This window comes from Vidua chalybeata, chromosome 2, assembly GCF_026979565.1.
Source record: "Vidua chalybeata isolate OUT-0048 chromosome 2, bVidCha1 merged haplotype, whole genome shotgun sequence".
NCBI classification, from domain to species: domain Eukaryota; kingdom Metazoa; phylum Chordata; class Aves; order Passeriformes; family Viduidae; genus Vidua; species Vidua chalybeata.
The window spans coordinates 30,806,040-30,827,098 of NC_071531.1; the positions used below are offsets into that span (position 1 = coordinate 30,806,040).

General features: G+C 37.6%; 2 protein-coding genes across 6 annotated transcripts in view; one reads left to right on the forward strand and one right to left on the reverse strand.

Annotated features, from left to right (window-relative positions):
• Positions 1 to 1,523, forward strand: part of REV1 (REV1 DNA directed polymerase) — a 70,695-nt gene extending 69,172 nt beyond the window's left edge. For all 3 annotated transcript variants that reach the window (XR_008429175.1, XR_008429176.1, XR_008429177.1), the window contains 3 exons: positions 209 to 259; positions 860 to 1,051; positions 1,440 to 1,523. The gene's annotated coding sequence lies outside the window, so the exon portion shown is untranslated. The remainder of the gene's footprint in view (positions 1 to 208; positions 260 to 859; positions 1,052 to 1,439) is intronic.
• Positions 1 to 21,059, reverse strand: part of EIF5B (eukaryotic translation initiation factor 5B) — a 35,830-nt gene that overhangs the window by 11,352 nt on the left and 3,419 nt on the right. Inside the window, exons 2-14 of one of the 3 annotated variants that reach the window (XM_053934247.1) lie at positions 11,157 to 11,205; positions 10,866 to 10,991; positions 10,688 to 10,775; positions 9,664 to 10,306; positions 8,976 to 9,196; positions 8,648 to 8,798; positions 7,248 to 7,343; positions 6,291 to 6,377; positions 4,780 to 4,863; positions 2,386 to 2,681; positions 1,663 to 1,770; positions 1,408 to 1,518; positions 471 to 538 (exon numbers count right to left, since the gene is read on the reverse strand). In XM_053934247.1, coding sequence (XP_053790222.1) covers positions 471 to 538; positions 1,408 to 1,518; positions 1,663 to 1,770; positions 2,386 to 2,681; positions 4,780 to 4,863; positions 6,291 to 6,377; positions 7,248 to 7,343; positions 8,648 to 8,798; positions 8,976 to 9,196; positions 9,664 to 10,306; positions 10,688 to 10,775; positions 10,866 to 10,991; positions 11,157 to 11,205 — 2,128 coding nt within the window. The remainder of the gene's footprint in view (positions 1 to 470; positions 539 to 1,407; positions 1,519 to 1,662; positions 1,771 to 2,385; positions 2,682 to 4,779; positions 4,864 to 6,290; positions 6,378 to 7,247; positions 7,344 to 8,647; positions 8,799 to 8,975; positions 9,197 to 9,663; positions 10,307 to 10,687; positions 10,776 to 10,865; positions 10,992 to 11,156; positions 11,206 to 21,059) is intronic. The other 2 variants (XM_053934248.1, XM_053934249.1) reach the window with 2 other exon arrangements.

Here is a 21,059-nt window from a genome sequence, read left to right on the forward strand (position 1 = left end):
CTCAGATGACTTGTATAATTAGTAACTTCCAGTCTTACAAATTCAGTTACCTTAAATGGGACGCTATGAATGAGAGACTAGGAAAAAAGTTTTAATTTCTCATAGCAGCGTACTTAGGTCACCTGAAATCCTCACCTTTTTTCCTCCAGCTAGCTTCCTGCTTCCATCTTTCCTCTTACACTAACTATTTATTTACATGCTTTTTCAGATATTCATGGCTCAATTGGCACGAAGACAGAAAATTAATCAGCTATAAAAGGTCAGCAATTAACCAGATATAAAAAGCACCTGCAAATGAAGCAAATCCACTTAATTCCTCTACTTTAAGTTGGCTTTGTCGGACTTTTTTTAAGTGAGAACTAAAACAATGAATTAAGCAAAGACCACACTTTGCTAAGAATATCTCCACAATATCTCCAGATGCTTTTGCCATCAGTTCTGAGAAGTACAACATTGTGAGAAAATGTTACCTGAAAGACTCATGTCCTGGAGTGTCAATTATCAGCATGCCTGGAATTTTTATGTTCTCTCTGTCAAACTAACATTTCAAAATATTAGACATCTTGTAGAGATTACACAAGAAAAAAAAAAAAAGGAACAAAGTAAGAGCTGGCAACATTACTGACAGCCTGCACTTCAAAAGTCCAGATACATATTTTAAGGCCAGCACCCTCTATAAACCAAATCAGTCAACAGTCATTTCAACATTAAAAAAAGTGATGCAGCACATTCCTCCAGGTGCCAACTTGCCACAAGCTAAGCTAAAATCTGTAAGACAAAGCAGCCTACAGAAGAAAAACCATATCAAGGTAGTGAGATGTACCATCCTTATCTTGATGATTTTCTTCTCTCCCCTAAGTTTACAGGTTTACTAAGTTGAGCAAAATCTTGGAAAAAGCCATTACTACCCCAAGGCTTTTCAGCCAGCTGCTTCTGCAAGCAAAATAGGATATAGTATCCAAAACAAATGCTACAGAACAGTTACTATTTCTGTAACATGATAAAATTCATCACCCAGAAACTGGCCAAATTTAAGCATACACAGCAAAGGGTAAGTTTTTAATACAAAATATACTCAAGAGGTTTCAAGAGTCTCAATTTACAATCAAAATACTGACAAGTAAGCAGTCTGTGTACATATGTGCACTGCCCAGAACACAGTAAAGAGTATTTGCATATTTTTCTGAAGAAACAGCAATGCATTAACTGAAATCAAAAGTATGAAAAATGAGACAGCCTTCCCTTTGCTGGGGACATGATAGGAATTAAAAAACAATCAACCACAAAATTAGAGACTGGGGGGTGGGGGAGGAGGTGCATCTGTCCATGTCAGGAAATCTCACATGGCCTTTATTAGTCTACATTCCATATTTTTTAAGATGCAATCGTTGAAGTGCTGTAACTTACATTTTTCACCATCTTGGTTTGTTCATTAATAGCTTCAAGAGGAACATTAGTTGCTCCAATCTGCTGAGTGATACCACCAGCTTCACTGTCCTGCACATGAGTGTGGCGGAGCTAAAGACAAAAAAAGACCAGAAATACTTACATAGAAGAGACTAAAGTTATGTCTGAGCACTCTCTAATTCTTTCTGTCTTCAACCAAAAAAATAAATGCATGAACAAGAGGTACAGGCAGTGCTTTCACACTCCACACCTTACCTTATCTAAAATTTTGGTCTTGCCTGTGTCTACATGCCCCAGGACACAGATAACTGGTGCTCTGAGCTTTTCAGTGTTCATATTTTTGCTGTTTTCAGCTCGTCGTTTCTATGTAAAAGACACATAAAAATTTGGTGAGTATAAACCAAAAACCCCAGCTCACCTCTTGACTTGATTACATACATGCAAACACAGAATTAGATGTGGGACTTACATTTTCAAGGCAATTTAAGGGCTGTCATGCCTCTTTTGGTAAATCAAAAAATTTTGACTAACAATTACATTTTTGTTTAGTTGGTTCTTGTTACAATCTAGTAGGCTAAGCTGCTATATCCACTAACAGTAGCTTTGCTGAAGGTGCATTCTGAACAAGCACCTTGGGTGAGGAAACCAAAAACATTAACAGCTATGAAAGCACTGAACAGTTTAGACACATCTTTTAGAACTTGAAAATATCTCTAAAAAATAAAAGCCTCTTTTTCCAGGAGGGATATAGAGGTGAAGGGGAACAACCCTGAAGTTGCCATCTTTGTGGTCAAGTTACCAAAAAACAAATACTTTATCTTCACACAAAACCAAGGGGTTTTTTTCTTAATTAATACAATTTCTGAACCTGCTTAAATATTAGCCTTGACACAACCACCATTTTGAAAAATTTGACAAAATTAACTGAAAATTAATCTGTTTGTTATACAACACAAGAATGCATGTGTATTTTAATACCTCAATTCTCCGTTTAGCTTTGTCATAAGCACGCTCCTCTTTAGTGCGGTCATCATCAGAGTCATACTCAGAATCAGAGCTAATTTCCTTGCTAGGCTTTTTTTCCATAGATTGTTTTCCAATAGCTTGAGAGTCTGGCTCTCTCTCATCTGAAGTCTTTTCATCCTCATCTTCACTGCCTTCACTGTCTTCAGATTCTTCACTCTCTTCTTCCTCTTCCTCCTCTTCATCTTCTTCCTCCTCTTCATCTTCCACTTCATTTTGTTCTTTGACTTCAATATGGACAGGTTTGCTCTCTGTGAAAAAAAAAGTAAAGTAAAAATTCTTTATTAAGTTCACACTTCTGGGGGGAGATGGCACCAAAAAGCAAAAGAGACTACTAGAGAAGAATGAGGACTGAGAGTAGGTTCTACAATAAGTGCTTGTCAAGATAATTTTTCAACTTCCAATGTAAAAAAAAAAGGCAAAAGAGCGCTTCATGTTCAGAGTTGTTGGCTTGTGTTTCAAATCCAGAAAGAAAGCAAGTTTAGGGTGGAGTGAAGAATGGTATTATCAGCACACTTATGTTTAACATTATTTGCAAACATTCAGACTTTCTTTAAAGTCACGTGCACTTCATAAAGGAATAATGCACCAACACATTTTTAATAAAGCCGAAATACTCCAAATCATTACTATATGGGTTCTGTACACTACTGATCAGGAAGGCACATTTAAGCACACATAATAATCAGAACAAATGGTCTCTTTATGCTCATTAAAAAAAAAAAATTCATCTTCAAGTTTTTTTAGACTGTTCAGAGATCAGCATTTTTCATATGAATTCTTCAATAAACAAACAAAGAATTTATTTCTTTGAAAGCTTCCCATTTATAATCACCTGTAAAATCATGAAAGGCAAGCTGATCACTTTAAAACCATGGATTCTTCTTCTTACAACACTGCTTGCAGGCTCACTGCTCTTAGAGATTAGTAACATTTCCTTGCAATACTCATAATCCATCAGCTTAGTAATACACTAAATCTAATTCTCAAGAAGGCTCCTTTTCTGTATCCCATTGGCAGAGCCTTCAAATTCAAGCAGTAAGAAGTGTTATGTCCTCTCCAGGACAGTGGTGCCAGACTAAAACAAACATTCAAGAAGGCAAGCAGCCCTTAGAACTCAAAAGCACCAGAGGAACACACCTGTGCTGGAATTAAATCCATTCTGGTATATGTATCTGTATGCCAAGTATTACACTCAAAAGCACAGGTGTCAGAAGCACAGGCAAGTGACAAGTACTTGATGAATAAATAGTCTTTAAGCATAAGAAAGAATTAAGACATTAAGGAAGCACCAAGTCCAGTATTCAACTCCTGTTCAGGATGGCTCACAGAAATACACTTTCCTCCACCACTGGAAGAAAGTATTTGAGAAGTTATCCCTGCACTGTAGCACAGCCCTAAGTTTCCCATAAACATTGCTGTTGAGTACACACAGAATATGGCCTTTGGCATACATGCACGGAATATATATGTTCTGGCAATTCTTTCCCTTCTTCTAAACCTGCCTCTCAAAGAAGCACATCATAGAATCACAGAATGGTTTGGACTGAATGGGACACCAAAGACCATCTAGTTACAGCCTCCCTGCCAAGGGCAGGGACACCTTCCACTAGAGCAGGTTGCTCAAAGCCCCATCCAATCTGGCCTTGAACACTTCCAGGGATAGGGATCCACAGCCTCTCTGGGCAACCTCTTCCAGTGTCTCACCACCCTCACAGTAAAGAAGCTCTTCCGAATATCTCAACTAATCCGACTCTCAGTTTGAATCAATTTCTCTCAGTTTGAATTAATTTCTCCTCATCCTGTCACTACATGGTCTTGTAAATCATCTCTCTCCATCTTTCCTGTAGGCTCCCTTTACGTACTGGCAGGCTGCAATTAGGTCACGCCAGAGCCTTCTCTATTCCAGGCTGAACAATCCCAATTCTTTCAGCCTCTCCCTGTAGAGGAGAACTTATAGCACATGCACACTTAACCTTCACAATAGAGCAATACAATACCAGGTAAAAAGTTTCCCTAAGCTCACAGAGATGGTTTAAGCACATATTAGAGAAGCGGATTTTTACTCCCATAACAAAGGGCAAAAAAATTACAACCCATTTATTTTAAGATGGTAACTCCACATAAAAGTATTTCCAAAGGGTTGTCTTAAGCAGTATGTGCATGGCTTCTGAAAGCTCTGCTTTTGAGAAGAGGTTCTTGTAAGTATTTATCATCATACTTACCTCACAATTTATCTAACAGAGCAGAGGAAAAATCTAAGTGAAATATTGTTTCCTATAGAAACAGAAAACTTAGCCCAAAGCCTCTTAACCAGAAAAAACATACATTTGGTATTTACATGCCCACCTTTCTCTCCATCTTCATCACTAACCATAGCTTCCCAGTCATCCAGACCTGCATCTTCTGTTTCATCTTCTTCCTCCTTTTCTTCTAAAACCAAGAAACCCAATACTGAAGTTAAAAAACGTCAGTCCAGCAACAGATAATATTTTTAGATGCCCCTTCTTTGACATACTGACAACTGCAACTTGCAAGTTTGCTGTTACCATAATTCTATTGAAGTATCTCCATGTTCCATAAAAAGAAGATGCTACATAATTAAAAAATAATCTCCATTTCTCTCCACGAAAATCATGTAGTGCTAGCATTTTTTGCCTAGACAAACTTTAGTAAAAGACACAGAAACCTACTCATCTAGTTCCTGTCTGCATATCATGCCAACACCTGTATAATGCCTGCCACACAAATCTGTACCACAATCATGATCCTTGCAAGAAGATGCCTGATTAACAGTCACCATGTGTAACAAAGTGGCAGAGAAACAAGAATACAAATTACAGTAGAATTTTAACTAGTGAGAATATACAAATTGTCTATAAAAATGACACCAGGTGCCTTAACATAAATATACCATGGATTCCAGAAGCATTAAACATACTCGTTCAGCAGGAATTCAGTTAGCTTTATGAAAAGACTGCAGCTCTTAGTAAGAGACGAATGGAAAAATGCAAACATACAACCCTCTCCAAAAGAGGCATTACACAATATATATTTGCTGCAGCACATGTGTCATAAATTTCAGCTCTCTGAAATGAAGACTAAGTTCCACACTGCTAGAATATTAGCTAGGAACTAGTGTTATGCCAGTGAGCCCTTCTCCTAAGGGCTAGGAATAGCAATCATGAGATAAGTCAAGCTAGAATCACAGGACACATTCAGCTTTGTTTTCAAAAGCTGCACTTTTTGTCAGTATTTGTCTGACTTAATAAGGGTAAAAATTGAAACAGTCTCCTTGCAGAAAAAGAAGTCCAGTACAATGTGATTTTGACCAAGCAAGGACTGTGTGTAGGCAAAGATGCGGGCAACAATCTGATCAGCAAACTTGCTGATAATTCAGTTCCACAAGCTAACACATATCCTCTTCATTCAGCACTTGTGAAAGCAAAGCATCTGGCATAAAAAATTCAATCATTGTGAATACTGCACTATCAATTCTAGAAGCAGCATATTTCCTCCCTACCTCCACCTAACTGTTGACAAAATAGATTTTTAAAAGCAAGTGAAAAGTCAAGGGGGTGAATAAGGCACTGAATGTGCTCATTTGAGATAACTGACCAAGCCAATTGAACAATGGAGTTCACCCAGAATAAGGAACCTTTACACACTCATTTTGAAGCTTCATGCATTTTACTCCATGAAATTTCATCAGTTCCTCCCTTAAGAAAGGAAAAAAAAGAAAAAGGCAACTACCTCAAGAAAGGACGGCCATTCAGCCCCATCCAGCAAGGTATGATAACTATGATGCAGCACTGACACACAAGCTTAAAGGTTTGAAATTTATTAGCATTACCACCAACCTGGATCTACAGGAAGAGCAGCCTCTTCTTTCACTGGTGTTTCCAGTTCTACAGCATCTTCAGCTGGGGAAGTTACCTCCACACTTTCTGAAATTGTAAGACAGGAAGTTGGTTGCTACATACTTTCAAAGTGCAAATTGACTGACCTACACATACAGCTCCAGCTTATTTGGAAAACATTTAGCTTTCTAAGCAGTTGAACAGGTTTGTAAGATGGGTCAGTTATAGACATTAAAAACTCCTCCCTTTTTTAAAAGACAAGAGAAAATGAAGTAATACTAGTGAATTACCCACACCTCCCCTACTGTTCCACTAAAAATGAAAACTAAAGATACAATTTAGATAAGCACAATTTCCAATTCTTTACACATACTCCATAAATGATAAGCAGGCACGTAACTAATATCAAAAAAAAAAAAAAAAGAGAAAACAGCTAAGCAAGAAATACATCTGAATTTTTTTAACTAAGGGTTAGTTTTCAGAAAAGCAACAGTAATCCCTCGGAGGAAAGTAACAAACCACAAAAGTAAAAAACTAACACATTCAACCTACATCTACCAGTGCAATGAATTCCAAGGTTTCAAAAATGCAAGCTCTTTGAACTGCCCTGAACAACTTGCACCCAGGAGCTGAAAACTGGTTTTATATACCAGACAGTAAATGAACAAACTGTCTCCAATTTAAAAGTACTAAAACTAGGATCAATGTCTTTTCATCCTGGAACAAACTCAGACTTATAATTAAGTCACTATTATTTGAACTACTTTGTATCTGACATACATATGCACACAAAGCATTCAACATCATATTTGTAAAAGGCCTTTACACCCTGTACATCCCCAACATTTAAAAAATCTAAACCCTGAAATGAAATTAGCTTAAGATTAGCTGGCTTATTTTAGAAATACTTCCAGAAATGTGACTTATCAATTAGGCATCCCTATATGCAAACTACACCTTCTTTATTTTCTGGCTGCTGCTGCTTCTTTCTCTTTTTGTCTTCATATATTGGCCTCTTCTTTGGCACAGAGTCTTTTGATGGCACTTCAACACCTGCAAAGCAAATAAACTGTTAAAAAGAAAAACCAGGTAATTAATAAACTTTGGTTTAAATGAGAACAGGTTTTCCAAAATTGGAAGATGGAGGAATAAAGAGTAGAAAGTAGGTTCAATGCATATTTTATCTTTTATAGAAGTCTGAATTCAAAAGCTAGAAAACTTGAGTTAAGTATAGTTCTTCAGATACTCATGTCTGCTCTCAAAAAAAGTCAGATAACTGGGGGAAGGCGATGGCAATGAAACAAAATATAAACAAAACAATCAGATTCTATGACTGCAGGTTTGAAGTTATCACAAACCTGCATAAAACACCATAAACACAGACATCATGATTAACAATTTAAGATCTGCTATGCAAAAAATCACTTCAAACCCATCTGCCAATGGTCCTAGTTTCAGACAATTTGGAGTAGTTCACAGGCAGAACTTGTCTTAAATGCTTAAGGTTGTTCAGCAGATAACACTTCCCCTTTTCCTCAATGCGGGAAGGTTTGTGGGTTTTGATTTGTTTTGTTTGTTCAGGTTTTTGGGTTTTGGTTTGTTGCTGTTTTAAGTTTTTTTTTTTTTTTACAAATACTGATGGTTTCAGGTATCAAAAATTCCTACATTTATACATTCACCTACTAGTAAAGTGTCAGATAGTGTACTCTACAAATACACTCAGCTGCCACAAATTACTTTCTTTTTTTAGTCACAAACCAGTTGCCAAGAACAATTTAGGACATTTTACTTACAACATATTGGACAATTTTACTTCATTCCAATGGAGACATTATATTTCACAGAAAAGCAGGAAAGCTCTTACATACTCCTGGCAAATCCCAGAGAAAAACATATCTTCTCCAAGGACTTGCCCTATTGTTTTTGAAGCAATATAGTGGACTTGCCTAACTAAGCATGTGAATTAATTCAACAAGATCCAGATCACTGATCTTACAAGACGTTCAGCACAGCCCAAGTGCTTTTCCTGGCCTTAGACTACACTACTTCATTAAGTGCTTTTTCTGAAGTTCCACAAGTAACATCTTTAAACTGCAAGTAAACTGTATTAAAATGCTGGATATTCAAAGTGTAAGATAAAAATATAGGCACTTAAACCTACTTAAGAAATAAAGGGGAAGGGAGGGCAAAAACTGCCTTCCTTGGCAATAGAGCAGCTTTACATGGAATCACGCAGTTACTTGCCCTCCTAGCTCCAGAAAGGAAAAAAAATAAACACAGAGCCATAACAGATATAAAGTTTGGTTGGGTTTTTTGGTTTGGTTTTGTTTTGATTATTAGTAAACTCTACTCCTTACCCTGAGCTTGGAGTAGTTTAAGAGTAGCCTCTGCTCTGGCTCTGGCTTCTCGCTGAGTTTTTGTTAAAAGCTTCCCCTCTTTCTTCAAACGTTCCTTCCTCTCTTTTTCCTTCTGTTTCTTCCTTTCTTTCCTCTCTTGCTCTAATCGTTCCTAGAGAAAGATAAATAAACATGCAGAAACTCTAAAGTATGCTTTACACAAAAGCTGCCCAAGTATATTCTATTTATGAGAAATATATTAAGGATTAATTCACCAACTGCACCAGCAAGCAGACAGATTAAAGTTACTCTCTTCCTTATTTTATCCTTGGAGTGAGATATACGATACCTCCTCTTTGCGTTTTGCTTCAAGTTCCTCCAGTCGTCTTATGCGTTCTTCCTCCTCTCTTTTTGCCCTTTCCTCCTCCTCTTTCATTTTAGCCAAGGCCTCTTGCATGGCTTTAACTGTGGCTTTACTGGGACCCTTCTTCTTCTCTTTCTCTTTTTCTTCTTTCTCACCTTTCTTTTTTTTCTTGTCTTTTTTCTTTTTGTCCCCCTCATTGTCATCAGCTACAGAAAGAAGAGGCGTATTTTTAGAGACCCCAAAAATTTCAAAGATACTTTAAATACAATATATGTTTCAAATATGATAAATAACATCAAATGAGGAATATTTTCACTGGCTACTACATAAACATTTCATAATGAAAACAATAAAACTCTCTAAAGTCTTGGCCTGAAGTCTTAAAATATCAGAATAACAGGGAAGTGAAAACGTACTCTTGCAATACAGAACTGTAATCATACACTGTAATGAGAATTCACCATTTGGCTTGTTTTCTCATATACCTGAACAAACTGCAGGCCAGAAAACACAGCCGCCTGTCAGCCAGCCCAGAGAGGCAGACAAGGCTACCAAATTTCTAGTATTCACAATTCAAAATAAACCAAACACACTATCCTCACTGCCTGGCACCTCTCTGGTCTTATAAAAATGACAGTATTTAAATTAAAGTTTAAGAAACCATGTTACAAACCTTCTGTTCCTGCAGCAGTCTCTCCTTTCTCCCCAGGGCCAGAGATTGCTGTAACTTCAGGAGAAGCTTTCTCTTCAGTTTTTTTTAGAGATTCCTTTGGCTTTGCTGGTTCTTTACCACCTTCTAATTCTTCCTTCTCTTTCTGCTTCCTCAATTTGGCTTTTTCTTCTTCACGTTTTTTTCTTTCACGTTCTTTTTTTTCTGCCTTCTTCTGAGCCACTGTTTTTACTTTGAATGAAGGTTCTTCTTCATCATCCCCACTCTCTGCAGCAGGAGCAGACTTTGGCTTTTGGTTTTTCTTTTGTCCTTTTCTAGACTGGGAAACCTCATCTGATTCATCATCACTCTCACCTGTAGACACTCCTCCCCCACGCTCTTTGCTTTTCTTAATGTTAGTTTCATCTTCTGACAAATCGTGTTTTTTATTTGACTTCTGAGTTTTCCCTTTGCTTTTCTTAAGCTGTGTCTGACGATCATCATCATCACTGCCAGAAAGCATGTCGTGTTTAGCTTTCTGAGGTTTTTTAGATTTTTTATCTTCCACTTCCTCACTGTCATAGTCATTTTCCAGATTGGCTTTTTTACTCTTTCCTTTTCTTTTTTTATCTTGTTTTGATATGCTTTCTTCATTATCATTTTCAACCTGGTAATTAAACAATTCAATAATCAGCCATGAAAAATTACTTGCCATCATGAGCTAAGCATTGAGATACATCAAGAAAAACCTCTCTTATTGAACACAAAGTTTGAAACTAATAACTACTCCTGCTGAGTGTCCCATACTTCAGCCCACAAGTAAGATTTATTCTGATTGGCTTTGAATAATTATCAGCATGGAGACATGTTTTTTTTCATGACTGACTTTTTACTATGAAAATATGATCAAATATAATTAAAAGAACATGCTAGCTACACATTTCACATAGGATTTCCACTACATTACAACTAGAAGTTCTCTGGGACAGAAGTGTCTCATATTTTAACTATTTCCTATTTAAAAGCCCACCTCCCTCTCAGTGTTCACCTTTCCTGTAGAAGGCTGTTCCCTGTCAACTTTCCCTCCTTGTGCCTCTATTGACAGTTCCTCCAGCTCCTTCAGGATATCATCTTCACTAAAATAAGAAAGAAGTTAGGGTACTTCAGTAACTGAGTTTTTGGACAATGGAGTAAGATCAGGCAGGTGGAAAAAAACCCTAGCTTACTCAAAATCTTGTTTCTTCTTCTCTTTTTTCTTTTTGCCTTTGGATTTTTGAGGCTCTTGATCCTTTGCAGCTCCTGCACCTTCTATCTCAGCAGCAAGGGCATCAATATCAATATCATCTTTTGCACTAAAATGAAAAAGGAAAGCAGGGTTATCACTAGTTCAAACATTAAGTCTACATAAGTAGAAGCCATTGGAATTAAAAAAAAAAAGTTTCAAAATGCAAAACCAATCACAAAATATATGCAATGCAGGTAAATCCTTCATGTTTAACAAACGATTTTGCAGTTACCTTATTCCACTCAGTAGGAAGGGAAGGAAAAAGCCTTCATATGTGTGGTCTGCTTGAAGGGAGGTGGAACAATAAAACACATTGAGTTCTTGCAACCCCAACTTTAAAAGTTTAGCTGTGCAATTTGATGCAACTTCTTGGAGGAACATAACTAGACTATTTGACTTTGGTCCTCCAAAAGATAGGTTGTTCGGCCCTTCAATTCACAGGTGTCATTGATAGAAAAGCAGCCACCACAATCAAAGTGTAAAAATGAAGCACAAATTCACAACCAGGGGATCCTACTAAGAGGTATTTATCTGTTCCTTCAAACATCCTTTAGCAAACAAAGAAGCTACTGTATTTTTAATTAGAAAATAAGTGAAAATTCTTTACAGCTTCCAAATCACAATAACAGTTGCCTGTGCTTTGCCATCAGACTAAAAATTTTATTATCTTTCAAGAAAAGTCACACAGTTTAACTGGCTGTATATCGGGGTAGCAGATGAAATAAAAATGCCACTCACTTCTATACCTAGAATTAGAGCCCTAATGTCAGACTAACTACATTATATCCAGGCCTACACACAGGCCCTCAAACTTGTTTTTGCATTAATTGCTGAATATCAATTTTATTAAGCACACTTGCTTACCTCCTTTTCCTCGAGGAGTTAATGGAGGAGACTGAGTCCTAGCCAAGCTTGAAGTAGTTTGAAAACACCAAAAGACATTCTCTACTACTACTTCTTCCACGGCTGTACTGCTCCCCTTACTACAGGATCTTAACCATGTGGTTGTTCAGCTACCAAAGCACCAGGCCTTTAAACAGCTCATATTTTACATGGCTATCACCAAGACCGACTTTTCACAATGCAGTTTAGCAGAAAGTTACGTCCAAACAGAAAACACATGGGTTTTTTGCTACAAGCAAAGATGTCAGTGGTATCTCATGTTTTCCAGGGTACAGGCTTTAAGAGGGTAAGGTTTTATTTGCTGTTAAATCAACTCACTTCAATCGAACTTTGAAGAAGAAAACTTCTTCAGGGAAAAAAAAATCTCAAACCCTGAAAAAGCTGTTTGACAGACATTAAGTTTTAACATCCACCAACAAGAACAGTTTAGGAATTATAACAACAACAATAATAATAAAGATCATCCAGTGGTTGCAATAGCAGCATCAATACGAAAGCCTTTCCAAACTTGGCTTTCACTGCTTAGTTTCTGAAAAAATGGTCAGTGGTTTCTGACCAAAAAAAAAAAAAAAAAAAAACCAACAAAAAACACCCAAACAAACCAACCAAAAAATCCTCTATACTTTCCACTACACTTCCATTTATTAAGAAGTGACAGAGCAAGCTTCAAGTATTTGAGCCTCAGTGAAGAAATAAGTAAAATTAACACTGCATGCAATTATCTATACAGCTACAACTCATAATAACTAACAAGCAAGAATATCATTGGAAAGCCAAGGAATTCAAACATTGTCTTCCATTACTATAAGTTTATTCCCATACTGATCTTGAATTTCCTTAGCTTTTAAAACTGTAATAATACTCCACTAGGATTTCATAAGAAAGGGGAAAAGAAAATTAAGAAGGTGCTCCCCCCACTCCTGGAAGATTCTTATTCCTTTTTATAAGGAACCCACTACACTTAGACACATAACATGTTTCACATTTCCTATGGGCATTGATAGATACACCATGGAACTTCTTGTAAAGGTTTTTAACCAGTCCTCCAACACACATTTCAGAAACCCAAACATTCCTTCAGGAACCTCCTTCTCCAAGATCTCCAAAAGGTCTTCATTCAGCCTTTACTAGGGTCCAACCCTAAGAGGGCTTGATACAGGAACCTGAAAGGACTGGAATGCTCATAGGGTTTTCAATTTTGACCTCAAACTGCTTTTGCATGATGACTTTATAAACAGATTTCACAGCCTCACTACCTTAGACTATTCAAGCTCATAATGCTTTGGCACTAAAAAAAACCCTTACATTTCCCCAACACAAGAGGCTCAAGGAGATCTGGAAAACAAAATGCTACTGCACTGCAGAGATGGAGTTACTTCCCTGATTTTCCTTTGTCTTTGTTTCACAGGTGAAGCCTAAGCCACCTCTGTTATTCACATACTTTGATTCCAGCCTCTACTTTTGCTGCCAGATATAAAAAGAGTATTGATACAGCTAAAGCAGTATTTCAGTGCATTAAATTACAACAGGAATTAGGTGTGTGTACTTCACTCAAACCTAAACAAGCAGTATTCAAAAAAATGGCTGCAGACATTTTTCCACAGAGGTCTGTGCCTAAGATAGGGCAAAACTCTGCAGTGGGAAAAGACAAGTCATGTTAATTAAAGCAGAGTGCAGTAATCAATAACGTGTACACAGAGATCACTATATTTCATGCATCAAAATATTTTTTCTTTAGAATTACATCACTAATCAAAAAGAAAAAGTGCTTGACATTTTCCCTACACAATTTCACTGCCTTTTGCCATTTAAGTAAAATTACAGTAATGTAAATCTTTAAAATACCACACAGAATCATTCACATACTTTATACTGAAAAAATATTTACCTTAATGCCCTAGGAGTTACATTAAGAACTCTACTCAAAGGGTTTCAGTACAAGTTGTCTGCACAGACTAATGAACACCTGTATTAAATGGGAGAAGCCACTTAAGGATAGATCCCTGGATACTCACTGGATGACAAGTTAAATGCTGTGCTAACACAGCATTCTGTACCAAGCCAGGATCAAATATTCCCAGACCATCCCAAGTAAGTGTTTGGAGATTTTTAAGATGGACATAGGCAACAGAAGTAGTTCAGTAACCTCTCTCACACAAACAAAGCATCAAATCAGGCCAATAACAGAAATTGATACCCAAAACACAACCTAAGTTGCTCATGTTACATGTTAAACAAAAATGTTCAACAACAAATAAAGCTACAATTCCAAATCCTGCCTATAAGAGAAAGCATTACATTTCTTTCAGTGTGAAGATTAAAACAGCTAGGAAATAAAAGAACTGTCACCTACCGCTGCTCTGTCAGATGTACAAAGACATCCAGTAGCTCTGCTATTTATAAGATCCCACACAGTTGCAAGCTACTGAGTCAGAAAAGGGAAAAAAAATCTTGTGACTGATAGAGGCACAGTCTGTAGAAAAAAACCCAAAAAAACTCTGCTGTGTTTCTCTTGCTGTTACAGCAAGGAAACAGTATTAAAGACTAGAAACCAGCTTTAAAAACAACCAACCCTCAGCTAATACATCACATCTGCCAAAAAACACTAAAAACACCTGAAGTGTTTGGTTTATTTTATTTGAGGGGTGTTTGTTTTTTTTTTAACATGAGAAACAAGCACAGCTTTGGATTAAGTTCTTTTTCTGATGCAATAGCCTGCAACAACCAGAACCTCGAAATTCCCTGGGGAAGCCATCTGGATACCAGAGTTGACCTTAACACAAACTCTGATTTACAGATACTGAAATTAACGTTACTCCTAATTTTCACATTCTAGGGTTTACTCTAGTCTTTTACAGGCATGCTTTCCCATTTTGCTTAAAAATTAACCTCACACAGTGAAGTTCACAGTTTCTAATACTTGTTCACAATTAGCAAGAATTATTTTTAAGTTCTGAAGTTCCACCATTTCTTTCACTCAACAATATTACAGGTGTTCATCAGTGCACCACTCATCGGAACAGAAGCTATCATGCTCCAAATCAAGAGTTAAACCTACAATTCTCAAATAACAAAAAAATATCAATGCTCCCTAATAAAGTACATTAGAACAGTTACAAGTACACTTCAGCTATTTATCACTTCTCTCTTCCATGGAAGGTTAAAAACTTACTTCAAGTACTGACATAGTTAATATATTCATTATTAAGGGATTTTCATAGTGTGAACCTGCCATACTAAGGACAGATACTGTCCCAATATAATGGGACAGTAACAGACAAATGTAGGCATGGAAATTTGAAAGACTTCCTCAGCATTGCCCAGGAAAACAAAGCCAAATGCAGGAAGACAGAATTACAGCTATTGAAATAAGAGTTAATAAGCTTTTATCATTTTTCTTTGCTCAGTGAACTTCTGCAGCTAAAATGCATAATTGCCTTTCCTTGCCAAACAAGCTCCTCCAGCTTTCCCTGCCAGTTCTAGTGAAGGAAAGCCTAACCAAGAGCATTTCACAGACTCTCTAATAATAGACAAGCTCATTACATTAGCAAGACCACCAGCAAACATGCATGTTTTCCTCCTATGCTTTCTTAAAACACACACAATTAAGCCTTCCAGTGCACTTACTACAGTACCTACAATACATATCCCCAAACAGAGGAAAACTTCATTATAAACAGGCACCATGCAGCTGCACGTGACAGAGGTGGCATCCTGACTAGGCAGCAGAGAGATAAAGGGCAAAGAAAAACTACTAATCCATTCACGAACAGAAAGAGTGGAGCTATATACTATACAAAGGAGCTGTGTTGCCCTCATTCATATCAATTTGGCTCTATTGAAATTAGGTAAACGAAACTGCAGAAAATAAATGGAAGAATTCAGCTTAAAATGAGACAAGCCCTAAACTACTGGAAATCCAACTTCCATCTTTGCAAACAAAGTTGACAGGATAACACTGTCCTGCTGAAACCAAAACTAAAGTGTAGACACAGACTAAAAAATTACAAGCACTTTTTGATCCATTGCACTGAGCAACACAAATATGATTACTTAGGCTTGACTTCATCTTACAGTGAACATGCTAACTCAAATCATGCTAAAAATCTTTTACTTAGGCTTGGTTTTCAGCTGTCTCTGTTAAGGTGAAGTTGAAACATAAGAAAACACTGTACAATTAAAAACAGACTGAAACAGAGAAACTAAACTTGCATGTGCAAGGGGCAGAAGAGTCAGCAAGTTGACACACAAGAAAGTTGCATCACTGCTGTGAACTCACTGCCCACATTCCTGCATAATCAGAAGACTCATTTTTGCTGAGGCAACCTTGGAGATATTTCATCAGTTACATTACACCAGCTCTTCTAACCACCTTCAGAAGAACATCACTGCCATTAAGTAATTTTCTTTGCTTAAGAAAAAAAAAAATGTCCTTGACCTTCAAAAAGACTGAAGAGAAGCTGAGCCATCTCTTTCCATGTGTTTGGTTTTGCAGTAATTTTAGACCAAGTAAAACTAATACCTCTAGACAGATCTTTATCATTGTTTCCCTAGAGCACCTTATCCATCCTCCATGTATGTGAGCCATAAGCCCAGTAATAAGATGCATTTCTAAATACAAGATTATCCAAAACCAGCAAGTTGCCAATGCTGAATGACATACTTGTTGTTTTCACCTGTAGTATTAAGATTGTTTGAAAGACAGAATGCTAATTCAAGTTCTTCTAGAGCAACTGGTTTAAACAGTGCCAAAACATAAGCCACTTTGGAAGTAATCATTTAGTTGTTCAAAACCCCACATCACCAACTTGTTCTTTAAGTGGGTTATGAAATGAAAAATGCAGGCATCTGCTGGCTCAGCAAAGCTATTCAAAACGTGAAAACAAAGCCCTGGCCTTTTTCTCATTTTGGCCTATCAAAGTATATCAACACCACAAGCTTCTTTTTTTGGTTTTCCTCCACTGAAAACATTTAACTTACATATGACTGAGACAGTCTGAAATTCAGGAAAGAATGACCTGTGCTCCTTTCTCAGCCCAGAAAAAGGAGGAGTGTCCACATGAGTACCAGCTATGTAACCCACCACTGCTGCTTGAAGAATAAAAATAAAATCTTAGCCCCAGAAATAGGGCACCTTCCTCTTGCCTCTTCCTCAAACTAAGGTGTAAGGGAGGAAAGAATTTACTTCCTTGCCCATTCCCAGCCACATTTTCCTGTCTTATCAGCTCAGGCAAGCCTGTGGCCACAAGTCCATGAAGAAAACGCTTTTTGAGCAGCAGATGAAAACACACACCTGTGTGTGCTTATGGGTACTGTGGGCCCATAAGCACAGAATGCAGTGCAATGGTAGCAGGTACAGCTGGCAGCTGGGGACAGCAAGAGCAACATCACAGGGTTTGAAATGTCCAGCAGCTCAACTGAGCTGAGTTTTATTTGGAAATACACCTTTGTGATTTTTCATAGATGAAGGAAGCTGGTGAAGCTACCTAATTACATGAGAGAGTAAGGAAGTAAAATCTGACTAAAAGGGTAATTGCTTTTCATTGAAGCTCCCAAGACAATGATTCCATTATTAATATTAAAGAGTCATGCCTTCTCTTTCAAGTTTGGCTGGGGAAAAAGAGTGGTATAACTATCAGCTAAGCAAAACCTTCTGAAGAAAAAGATAGAGAACTACACCTTTAACCCAAACAGATTCTATAAAAATAAGAAGTCTCCTTTATATAACCCAGATTAAAAAAAAAGAAAACACCAAACCAAATGAGCAATCAACCGAAAAAGGAAGGGAAAAAAAAATCACCAAAGAAAAAAAAAGCAAAAACCACAGCCCCACAACCTAAAATTCCCATTTAAACAAAGATATAGCAAAATTTCAGGATAAAAAGCTTCTCTTCATTATTCAGCTTATGTGTTTATATCTCAAGAGAATAAGATGACTAAAAGCATGGAATATGAAACACTAAGTAAAAAACTAGCATTCAGTCGTCCCTGAACAAGTTCTTTTGTTTTTTTTTTTTTGTTTAAGAAAAGTGCAAAGACAACAGAAACTACCACCAAGTTCAGTGTTTCATAACTTCCATATCCTATCTCACTGTATAAAATCAAAATACATCACAAAAACACCATTTAAAACAACTTCAGAACTACACTTTACATTGCCTAGAATCCTGAAGAGCAAACAATGCCCACCTACATAAACTGTAATTAAAACCAATATTTTATCTTACAGCATATATTTAAAGAAACATATTTAACTTCAGAGAACTGAAACAACAGGTTCTGCAATTCCCGATGGCTTGCATTGTACTATTTTCATACTTTCCATAGTTACACATGAGATTTAGATGCCACCACGAAGATAATAAAAAGAATAAATATTTCCACATGAAAAGCTGCTTCTTTCAATCTTCCTACTGTAGTGCAGTGCTTTTTGGTTTATGCTGCCCTTACCACAAATATTTCATGATCCTTATAGACTTTTTACAATGATGCTTTGCTTTAAAATAAAATTCAACAAGTATATAGAGTTTTCTTGTAAATATGAAATGCCTGTGTTAAAAACTATAGGTTTGGGAGGAACAGAAATACACATTTGCATAAAGAGGACAACAAATTTCTGTAACGGCAAATTTATTTTGCATTACTTTACTCCATCTTTCAGTACAAAATCTTCCATCTTCCAGGTGAGATTGGAAAAACAGGGATTTCGAGGGTTTATCAGCTATTGTCCTTGATGGAACTGCAGAAGCCTTTGCTTGTGGAAATGTTTTTGAGAAGCAGATAACTCACAATGACACTCTGGTGTACAGAATGTTTCCAAACTCCCTTCTAGCCTTCACAGAACTTTCCTACACAACATTGAGAAGATTTGACTTAACATACTAATAGAAAAGGAGCCAAACATACTGACTAGTAGACAATACCAGATAAAAAGCAATACACAGCATCAGTAAGAGCACTCTAAGTCTTATTTTAGCAGCTGTGTTCACTCTTGGCTGCAGAATCACAACCAGCACCTGTAATTTCCAAACCAATAAGCATGAATGATCAGAGTGGAATGCCTAGGCAACAGGTCACATTATTAAAGGGTAGAAGAATAAACACAGCTAAATACTACCTATTGGAAGCTAAGAAAAACTATTAAGAGAAAATGAAGGTGATTTAAAGCTGGGAGAAGAGGAAAAGCACATGAAAAGCTAACACCTTCAAAGGGAAAGAGCCATATTCTTGGCAAGCAATAATCTGTAACATAGAGTACAGAGCACATTCACTAGGAAGTCTACAGCAGCAATTCGAGGCTCAGATTCAAAGCAGAGTTCTGTAGTTTATAACAGCCTTTCTTCACAAAAATTAAAAAAAAATCCTAACTAAATTCCAAAGACAGTAAGATAGAACCTTGACATACCCTCTACCATTACAACCATATCAAAGAACCAAAGCATAACACTCATCCCAAAAGGAGCTAGACTACACATTAGAGCACCTGCTCTTCAATTAGGGAAGCTTGAAAACTCAGATATCTCATATTTTTATTGAAATATTTGCTATGAAATTTCATTTGAAAATGAGTGATCACCACAAACACAAAAATTCCAAAGAGGAAACAATTAAAGCAATTTTCCTATTCAGGGTTAGGAGCTATTTTCACCCAAGACACTCTCCACCTTTATGAAGCACCTGACACACCACAAAGTGACCATGTATTTGACCATTCTAGATAAATATGTTCTTCGTTGGCAGATGCACAGCAGCAGGAGTCACTAACAGAGTTCCAGAAGAGCATAATAGAGGCGCTGGTATAGTATAGATTTGCAGTGTTTTCATAACAGGCTACAGTCTTGCATTTTCATTCTTTTCCTGTTCATAACAGCTATCATCTCACTCAGGGTCTTATACAAACAGGATATAAGTACACAGGGACAAATCCTCAGCCTCATTTCCCTGCACACATCAATGCCCATTGGTATGGCCGCTACTGTACTCAGCAGAAACGGGAGGAGGAAACTCCACTACAGAAGTCCAAGCTATAGGGTTGAGGGGAGAAAAGCAGAGTAAAGATTACTTGCACCTTATATAATTTGTCTCAGTGTGTCAAGCAGAAAATCTCCTTCCTGTCACCACATCAATTCTCAAACAAATATTCACAGCATAAACATAACCACCTGCACCTTCCCACATGCCTCCTCTGCACTACAAGTTGTGCCCAAGAGCTGCCACATGCTTTGGGAGCTGCAGCCAAAAAGGATATAAGGGATTGTGCCTGTAACATAACCGTTGGGGAAAAAAGAAAGGAAAAGGAGGGAATAAATACTACAGCACTATATGGCACAGAACTGAAATGCAGCAAGCAAATCCACCTGGAAGCCTTTGATTACACAGGGCCATTCCTCTCTCACTTGACTGGAAATGGAGGGGAGACTGATGGGGGATTTTGGAACTCCAAGCCACAGACGCAAACATGCAGTGCATCCTCTCTCTCAGGGGAACTTGACATTCACAAGGATGTCACCTAGAACCAAGACCATGAGAAAATGAAAGTTACCTCTGCAGGTAACACCTGTTCCAAAACATCACTGGCCTTCCAGGTCCAACCTCACTTCCACCCCTCAAAACCCCTGCTACAAAACACAGCCAGTGTAACCATCCTATCTTCTTTTCTCAAAGACCTGCCTGTTTGTATTCTTCTTCCACACCATCCCTCTCCCTGCCATACAACTGCATAGTCCTGTGACAGTACTGTCACTGCTAGGAGCAATTACTAAGCTCAGTACCACATTGGCAAGACCTCAGGACTAAAGCCTGTCAAGGCTTACTTTGGCTGAACTCCTGACCTGCCTGCAACTGTTCCTTGATTTAGCTGTGACAGCAATTTCTCTAATTAACCAGGTGCCATTGGTTCTACTTTTGTTTACCTGGGCATGCTGCAACCATAGTTTCATATAGAATCAGTGACAAACAGTCACTGCACAGAATGAGATAATCACAAATCCACAACAATAATGTAGTGTAGAGAAATACAGGCCTGGTATGGGAGCAGTGGCCTTGGGAAGGGAAGAGACAGGACACAGCAGGGCACAGGTATATGCAATAAACAGAGACGGCTTCTACAGACTCGGCACAGGACGCCCCACAACTTGAGAGACGCTGGCTAAAAGAAACACAGACCTGAACAAAATTGGCTTTAGGGTAACAAACAAGAAAGAAACAGTATCTAATACACAGTGCCTTTCTC